This window comes from Austrofundulus limnaeus, unplaced genomic scaffold, assembly GCF_001266775.1.
Source record: "Austrofundulus limnaeus strain Quisiro unplaced genomic scaffold, Austrofundulus_limnaeus-1.0 Scaffold13, whole genome shotgun sequence".
Taxonomy (NCBI): domain Eukaryota; kingdom Metazoa; phylum Chordata; class Actinopteri; order Cyprinodontiformes; family Rivulidae; genus Austrofundulus; species Austrofundulus limnaeus.
In genome coordinates this window covers 4,201,170-4,210,704 of record NW_013952415.1, presented here as the reverse complement: position 1 = coordinate 4,210,704, position 9,535 = coordinate 4,201,170, and the positions used below count along the sequence as shown (strand labels likewise).

Genomic DNA, 9,535 nt, shown 5'->3' with positions numbered 1-9,535 from the left:
TTGTATAAGTTACCAACAGAGGGCAGTATGTGACCTAAAGAAAATCCACTAAGTAGAAGATGAAGTATAACTCTAAACAAAGCCTAATTTTAGGTGAATTAAAGTCTTTATATCAGGTGATGTAAATTTCTTGTTTGAACGTCTAATTRTTAACAGACTGGGACAGAAAAAACAGCCTTTTGATGGTGCTTTGAAGAAGTTTAAACAATTTTTGGTCTTTTATTTATTTATTTTTTTAGTTCTTTCTTTAATATTTTTCTTTGCACCATGAAAGTCCAAGGAAAGTGTATTTAAAATGTATTTGTTCAACTATGCAACCCCTCCAGGCCAAAACCTTGGAAGCACTGATCTAAACTTTTGAAGAATAACGAACAAAAAATGTTAATCATGTTCGGAGGCGGCATGGCTTCTGATAACTTTGGTCTCACAGGATCAGAGAGGAGGAAGGAAAACATATGCTTCTGGAATAGTAATTTCCTTTCTTTAAACTTCAGTAGCTGTCATGATACACAGTTTTCTGTGAAGAGCTGTGTTTAACCGCTTTTCCCTCTTGAAGAGCAACGCTAAAATGAACAGGCTGTTGGTGTTGGAATATTTATTAAATTTGATACCTTTTCAGCAGAGCTATATAAAGTGCTTAAAAGAAATAACCAAGTAAAAGTAAAAATACCTCAACAGCAATTGTGTTTGGTAAAAATGTATTTCACTGATAAGAAAAGTATTGAAGTAAAAATCATAAAACTGCTCACAATAATCGGGAAATTAAAAGTACTTTTACAAAAACACTCGAAGAAATTAAATGTTGAATTCACTTAATTAAACTGGTTACGCTAAACAGCGTTAAATAAATTGAGCAATTTACACTTTTTCTTTTAAAGCAAAAAATATAATTTACTCAGCTCAGTTTAGTGGAACCAGTTTTGTTTTGCGAATGACTCATTTTCCAATTTTTATAAAATTGCYGGAAYTATTGTAATTTTTGTGTTTTTTRTGATTTTTTGTTTGTTTGTTTGTTGAAGGTGACTAGGTGTACTCCAAAAGTTAGTGCATATCAAATGATTACTTTCTGCAAGTTTTATTAAAATTTGTCCAGTTGTTCATGAGATTATATCTGCTTTTGCCAGCGGGTAAAAATGATTGCTGCTGATAGGTCAGAGGTAGATTAGTGCATACAAAAAGACACAACAGTGCAAATAAACTCGTAGCTACAAATATAGTCATGAACCAGTGTGCTTATATTCATGCATTGTTTTATGCATGCCTGGAGACTTTTAGAAGAACAAGGCTATCACATTTAATATACACAATAACCGTGTCTGTTTCTTTTGGTGTTTTTAGTATCACGCTGAATAAAGTCGCCTTTAGCGAGAACACATTAATCTGTTCTCCTTTTTTTTCCCCCTACGACAGTAATTGTGAGCAGCATCTTAAGACGGGGGATAATGTGCCAGGAATCATTAAGAATATCCAGCCTCCTACACATATTCCRTAATCGAGTTTGCTTTTTTATATGAGTTGAGCCTTATTCATTAATGTAAACCCAGGACAATACAGCTATGATGCACTGCATCCTGCAGGGTAAAACTAGCAGGACTCTAACTGCCCCCGCCACCAACACAAGAGCACAAAGCAAGCTTCTGATGATCAAGACAACTCATTTTGAATTTCTCTCATGCACTTATTGTTCCCTGTAGGAAGACAACAAATCTATTGGATTCTGGGTAGAAAAGTATGAGGACTGTTTAATCAGAAAACAATTTGCCATTCAGTGTGAAGCAGTGCTGCTTATAGGATCAGAGAATGCCTCTGATTACTGCACAGTTCATGATGTGATGGGATGATATAACTGCAAAACATACTCTAGATGACACAATTGGGTTGCTTTCAGCGACATGGTATCATAGAAGACCTCAAAATTAGGGCTAATATTGGAAAAAAATGCTGGAAAGAGGAATATAAAAGAATTAGATATTGCAGAAAAAAACTAATCAATATTCTGGACAAGTCTTCACTCATGAGAATGGTACTCTACTGCACTCTGCATACTCCCTTCTGCTTCTTGCCTCTGCATATGCATGAATACATAAGCATGGATTCTAATTTTAACAAATCCAAGTACATTCTATTCAAAAACTATTTTCCCCTGCTCTGATTTATSTCACAGCTTTGAATCTGTAGTTAAATCTTAGAGCTGTTTGTGTGCTGCCTGTCTACTTTAATAGCCATTAAAACGCCATAAAGCGCAAACCCGAGTAATACAAATATCTGTCGTTATGTTTATTGTTGCCCATAAAACAGTCTTCTGAAATGCTGTAAAAAATACAATATCAGGTCTAAAAAAGCTCAATAACTACACTTAAAGTCAAACCGGTGCTGTTTGTGAAGGCAAGTAATGCAGACAAATCTTTACCACAATAGCTGTAGCTCATATTTTTTGAAGCATCGAGCATAATTTTCTCCAGGGATGCTCACTTTCTCAAATGAAGAAATTGCCAGCATCTCATTTGAGATGAATGCTGTCTGATAGAAGTCACAGTCGGCGACTGATGAGAGCAATGTTTGAACAATGTGTTTGTTTCAGTTAGCAATCAGTAAAGCTGATTTAGGCTTGCCATTTGTTTTAGAGTCATTATCACAGTTAGAAACATAATTTAGTGTACATGTTTTTTTTTCTTTGTCCTCAAGGACACGTGGAGTACTGGACTGATATCTACAGCACAAACATCAGCTTCAGCCATAAATAGTTTTTTGCATTGTTGCAGATTATATTTGACACACTTTGCATTGCAATGTGACATTTTTAATGCAATTTATTTTAGTATGTGGACATTTAAACAATGCTGTACTAAAAAAACTGAGGCTGGACGAGATGAGAAAAGTGTGTAAAGGTTTACAAAATAACAAGGTGCGAAGAACTCGTCAAGACATTAAATCGTCTCAAAGCAGTATGCAGCAAAGATAACAAGTCCATTCAAATCAGAGTCAAATCCAATTACAGCCAATCCTRTCCAATTATAATACAATACAATTATACGCACTGCAAAATGAAATGCAAATGAGTAGAAATGTTGTTTAAGAAAACCAGCAGATTGTGTTGAATCTTCCCTTGGGCACAATCTCCCATCCTGAGCAGCAGGTCAGTGACAGTAGACAGGAACAGCTACCTTTCAACAGAACAAAACCATCAGCAAAACTGGGCTCTGTATGGACGGCCATCTACATCAAACAGCTGGGGCTTGAAAGGACAGAAACTAGACACAGACAAACAGCAAGAGGTCTGGGTGTAGTTTCTATGAGAAGAAAAACTACAAAAAATAGGTTAATAGTAGCAATAATTGTGAATATGGAGATTGGAAAGAGTAAAGACAGAGTGATGAAATCAGTTTGTACTCCAATACTCCTGTAGCAGCATAACTAAGTAATATACTGTAGTATTTATCAAAAAGAAAAGTCTCAAGCCCAGTCTTAATGACAGAGTGTCAGTCTCATGGACAGAAATTGGAAACTGGTTTCACTAGAGAGGAGCCTGATAACTGAAAGCCCATTCTTCTTTATTTTAGATCCACAAGTAAACCTGCAGTCTGAGAGCAAAGAGGTATAACAATAAAATACACTTCCTGGTCAAAAAAAAGTTGCCACCTGGATTAAACTAAGAAAATAGGTTTAAGCCTCCTATTGGATAATTACTGCATGGGTGATTATCTTTCAGCTGGCAACACGTTTTTTAACCCCAACTGGTGCAACGAGTTGCTTCTCATTTCTTAAACAACCATGTTGAAAGACATGTCCCTTGGTCATGGAAAATATGTCAGTCTGTTTGAGAAGGGTCAAATCACTGGCTAAACAGAAAAAAAAGGTCTTGATTTGCTAGGAAGCATAAAGATTGGACTCTGGAGCAATGGAAGAAGGTCATGTGGTCTGATGAGTCCAGATTGACCCTGTTCCAGAGTGGTGGGCGCATCAGGGTAAGAAGAGAGGCAGGTGAAGTGATGCACCTATCATGTCTACTGTACCAGCCTGTGGGGGCAATGCTGTAATGTGGGGTTGCTGCAGGTGTTCAGGTCTAGTTTCAGCAACAGTCTGTGCTCAAAGAATGAGGTCAGCTGACTACCTGAATGACCAGGTTATTCCATCAATGGATTGTTTCTTCCCTGATGGAATGGGCATATTCCAAGATGACAATGCCAGGAGTCATAAGGCTGGATTTTTCTGGTATAATTTTAACCGGGCCAATCAGTGAACAGAAGGAGGAGTTTTGAACAATGAYATCGATTTTCTGTGCCATTTTAGTCTGCTTGTAGTTTAGCAGTGGAAGAAGTGAATGAAGCCAGTGTTGACAATGCTTCCAAATGAAAAAGTTGTCTCTCATGGCCTGCAGAACTCATTTACAGCCACTTTGTTCAACTTGGTACTTCTCTCTTCCCAGTAGCGGATGGTTGTTTACAGCGCATGCGATTTCCGGTTAGCTTCTTAGCTTAGCCTCCTTCACAGTCGAGCTGGGGTACTACATATGTCACAGCCGTTAGCAATTGGGTAAATCAACTTCAATCATTTTAAACTTCAACAGAGGCCACACCTCCAGCAAGCAATCACTTCTCAATAGCAAGACCCTCTGTAYGAAGCAAAGCATAGAACAAGGGGCTGGTTTTTACCAGGCTAAAAATCTGCTAAAGCCAGCATTGTTTTTTGAAAGTTTAAAGCATTTTATCACAATGTTAACCTAAATCTATTTGGTTCATTCTTATCACGTGCCTTTACATTGTCACTTATTATCTTTCCCTCATTCTTATGCTTTTTGCATCATTCTAGGTGTGGGCCAGCAACTTCCTGCCCAATGAACCGGCTTTGTCAGACCGCTGCCAGAGAGCGTACTACCAGAAGCACGGAGAGCCGTTGCTGCTGCAGTACGCTAAACAAGAAGCAGAGAAAAAGGTACAGCTTGCACACATAAGCGTATAAGTGGACGTTTTTTATTATTCCTGTCAGTTGGTAGTTAAGCTGAGAAGCTATTTTATATTTTTTATAGAGTATTTCAGCAGAAGCAGGTTCACAGAAACAACTATGGTACAAACACGTGCTGGACATAAAAGCCTCTCAGCCAAAATTATGTTTGCTCCACCACCGCTATTAGGGCCAGGTGAACCCTGACACAAACATGTTTCTTTTAGGGCAATTTATTAAAAATAAAAATCTATATGACAATAAGGTGAGCAAAGAGAGAAACATTTTGTTAAATGTGTTTTTATGTAAAAAAAAGGATCTAAAGCAACATTTGTACATTAATAAACTATGATTTGTGTTCTATACCTGTAGACCTGCAAAGTCAAAGCATAATATATATTCATAACAAGGTGTTTAGTTAAACTGAGGGGTTAGGTTTTCTTGATTCATGAGTCATCTTACTACAATTTCAATTTAAACTGTCTAAATCAAGTTATTCTTACAGTATTTAAAAGGGTACAATATCCCTGCAAACAGCGTCTCTTCCTTCATCTGCTTTCACTCCCTCCCTCCTTTTAATGCACCTTTTTTCCTCTCCTTTCATCGTTCTCTCTCGATTTCCCGTCCTCTGCCTGTCTCCCAGCTACTGAAGCGAGTGATTGGACAGCATAGATGCTCATTAGCATAATGCTGCAGCGTCCGTCTTCAACCTGCATGAAGATTAGGAAAACCGTGTGTGTGTGTGTGTGTGTGTGTGTGTGTGTGTGTTTGTGTGTGTGTGTGTGTGTAAGAGACAGAGAGAAAGTGGGAGGTTGAGCACATTTAATATGTTGGCAAATGCCATATTAGTAAACTCGCACGTCAAACTTTTGTACGTGAATTAAACTCGACATGTCCGGTTTTTTTTCCCCAATACCTAATGGCTTCCTTCCCCACTTTAGTATCTTTTGTTGTAGGTTATATTTATAAGTAAAACCATGAAATTGGCTTCACATGTTTTGACATCTGGCAGCATGGCAGGGCTGTGGTGAGAGCTGTTGCYTCATAATGTGAAGGTCTCAGGTTCACCTCCAGGTTTGGAGCCTTTCTGTGTGGAATTGAAAAGTTTTTCCCGTGAGAGTGTGGTTGTTTGTCTCATCCGTCTCTATGTGGCCCTGTGATGGACTTGCGACTTGTCCAGGGTGTACCCCGCTTCTCGCATAGTGACTGCTGGAAATAGGCACCAGCTGCCCCATGATCCAGAAATATAAATGGATGAATGGATGTTTTGAAATCAGATATGCTTCATATATGTTTGATCGCAATGGCATAAACCTACAGCCTTTTTCTTTTTGGCCTCAAAGTTGTTGCTGTTTAATTTGCAATGCATGTACTGTTTAGGTATTGAAACTTAAAAGTTATTTTAAAGCGTGTACTTGTTGCTGTGCTGTTAGCTTGGATTGCATTAGATTTTGTAGCTGTACTTGAGGAAGCTACCGCTGATTGAATGATGAGCATAGAGGAAAAAAATAAAAACAGAAAAAAAATACTTTATTTATGTTTTTCTTTTATAAGTTTTTCAGTCTGTTGGACTGAGACTATTATTTTTGTTGTTGTTGTTGTTGATTAGCCTCTTAACACAGCTAAAATCCACTTGAGTCTACCTCAAGAGGAGTCGTTTCACTTTCTATTGRATTTTTTCCTTTCTGAATTAAAGTAATTGTTTTGAATACCTCGTAGCTCTTGAAGAGTTGAAGAGAAATAATGGGGTAAATGATGAAGTATCAAACTCAACTCCAAATGGTTTAAGTACAAAGTGTGACAAGAGCAGTGAAGTAAGACAATGAAAGGCAGAGAGAGAATAAAGGAGGAGAGGGATGTAAACAGACATATAAAGTCAAAGAGAGAAGGAGATATAAGATGTGGGGGTAAGAAGAAAAGCCACGGATTTGTTCAGGGAATGAGCAGACCTGTTCTACTGGGACTGGTTGAGCATGTGTGTGTGCGTGTGTGTGCATGTGTGTGTGTGATCGGGAAGATGAGATTAAGGTTCTGAAAGGAGCAGAGTAGACACTTGAATCTCCTAGACAGCTACTCATGGGGACCGACCTTTATGAAATCAGAGCAGAAGCTGGAAGCAGAGGTGTTTGTGTGTGAGCGTGTGGACCAGAATTCTTTGTCTATAACCTGTTGGTGTGTGTATGTGTGTGTGTTTGTGTGTGTTTGTCTCTATCTCTTTGCTCCTGTCTCCCTGACCCGAGGTTAGGACCGTAAATTGGCACACTGGAGTGTTTGGAGGAGTCTGAATTGGACTTTGGTTCCCTGGTGACACGCTTGACTTTGAAACAAAAACTTTCTAAGCTAATTAAATAAAACTCTTTGGGATCGGCTGTCTGTGAGTTGTCTCTTTTAGGACATCCTTTACTTCCACTCCTTGTGCTCAGTTTTCCATCTTCATTCTGCTACTTTGCAATTCATTGTAAGTATGGGAGGACAAAAGCTGAGGAAAGCAAGTGTGACTGAGGAGGAGTAGGAGGAAACTGAAATCTTGATCAGCATTTTTTTTTCTTTTACAAAGTTCCATATGTAGCAGTATACCATCTGTCAGAGTTAAACCAATTTAAACAGTGATTTTATTTCCAGTTGGTCATTCTATGCATATTTAGCTAACTGATTACTAAATTGTAAAATGCAGCTGCTATAACCAACTCCTGATTTCTAAAGCTTGACATCGGCAAAAAAAACAAAACAAAAACAAAACATTGGTCGACCTCTAACATTTGAGATAAATGTGTAAATGTGTAAGCCAGTTTGTGAAAAAAGAGCTGTCCTCTGCAGAGAACACGAGTTGTGAGAATAGTGTGGCTGAACTGTGGAGAAAATGTAGCGGAAAACACAAAAGAGAATCTGAAAAGTTGAAAAAACTGATGGGAGTGTCGTTTTTATTGTGAAGTAGCTGTGTGAACTTAAATTTCCCAACTCCTGTAACGGTACATCAAAATGTAAGAACTTGCAATACTTTATGTATTTTATAGTTAGTAAAAAAGGGAGGAATTCATGATAGAATATTAATATTTATAGTTTTGAAAATGTGAGACAAGGTAAAAGTTGATCAACATATGAACTCTCTTTCTATTGAAATTTGATTTGATCGTATTTGTTTCCTGAATTTCCTTTACAAAATTTTGCGCAATAATGTATAGATGAGTTAAACGTCAGAGTGTAACAATACATGTACCCGTATTGAACAGTGCTTTAGGTTCAATACACACTTGTATCGAACAATACAGATTTTTAAAATTTGTTTTATCAATTTGTCTTCTGAAGATGCTCTGTGTTGAAGGMTCACAAGATCTACGTTTAACTACTCCACCTAGGCTGCATTTTCGAGCACAGATCCACTGAGAAACTTGCTGTTTTCAGCAATATTTAATTGAAAAACTGTACTTCTGAGGTTAAGCGAATATTTATAATCAATTTCTGTAAATTACAAGTTAAGAAGGACATGGACATTTGTCTTTTTTTGTRTCRAAAAWATATTGAACYGTGACACTAAAGTATTGAACCAAACTAAATTGTGAAATATCTGTATCATTGCACCCCTAGTTAAAAGGTCTCTGATTCTTGTTTGGACTGTAACATTTCTATGTGGAMCCCCCACCCCCCACCCCCAATATTGAGCTTTATCATTTAAATACCCTTTTTATGTGTAAAAACTTAAATAAAATAAACTGCAAAATCAACCAAATAATGAATGTTTGTCATAGGTGAACTGATTTCCTCCCAGGTATTAAARTTTTCAACCTCACAACAAGCAAAACCATAAATCACGAATCCTGTCTCTGACTTTAGAAAGCAATTAAAGCTTAAACCCATAGTCCCAATTAAAAACAATCAACTGGAATCRGATGCCCAAGYAGAAACAGTCAAGGTRTACAGAGCATTACATTTCACAAGCTTAAACAATAATGTTCAGCAAGGCATTAGTGCATAATTAATGAATCTACTGGGAACATTGTAGTGTCTTGGTAACTGTATAGGAAAACACAAAGTAATTAAACAATATCACAACTTGTTTGGTTCTTTTAATGAAGTGCACAACCTGAATAATAYTCTCCTTGGAGCAAAATGCTTTACCTAAATCACTGCTTGCCTTTCAGTATATACCCAAAAATAAAACAGGAAAGAGATGTAAATTGAAAGCAATGTGCTGTAGAGAGTAATAGTCTAAACCTAATGTTAGAGGTTGACTAATGTGGGTTTTTTTTTTCTATGGCTGATGTCAATGCTGAATTTTGGAAGTCAGGGTACCTTCTGGCCCATATGCAATGAAAATACATATTTCCATTTAACTAAAAATAATGCATTTGCATAAAACAACTACTGTTATACAGTATATATTTGAAGTGAAGAATATATTTCAATTAAATCCAGATTATTCTAAGWTAAAAACTGAGATGCCCTCTTAAGAAAACAGGTAACTGTTTGGAAATGCCTTAACAATACTRATTATCAATAAGAACCCTTTGTCCTTCAGTTTGTTGATGAAGTTGTCTGCGTCCAAGTGGGGCCAAAAAAATAAGGGGGGAAAAAATTCATCATTTGTGCTTTGAGA

General features: G+C 37.2%; 1 protein-coding gene across 1 annotated transcript in view; it reads left to right on the top strand.

Annotated features, from left to right (window-relative positions):
• The window catches only part of galt (galactose-1-phosphate uridylyltransferase), a 36,399-nt gene that overhangs the window by 17,609 nt on the left and 9,255 nt on the right, over positions 1–9,535 (top strand). Inside the window, exon 7 of the mRNA XM_014002510.1 lies at positions 4,810–4,932. Coding sequence (XP_013857964.1) covers positions 4,810–4,932 — 123 coding nt within the window. The remainder of the gene's footprint in view (positions 1–4,809; positions 4,933–9,535) is intronic.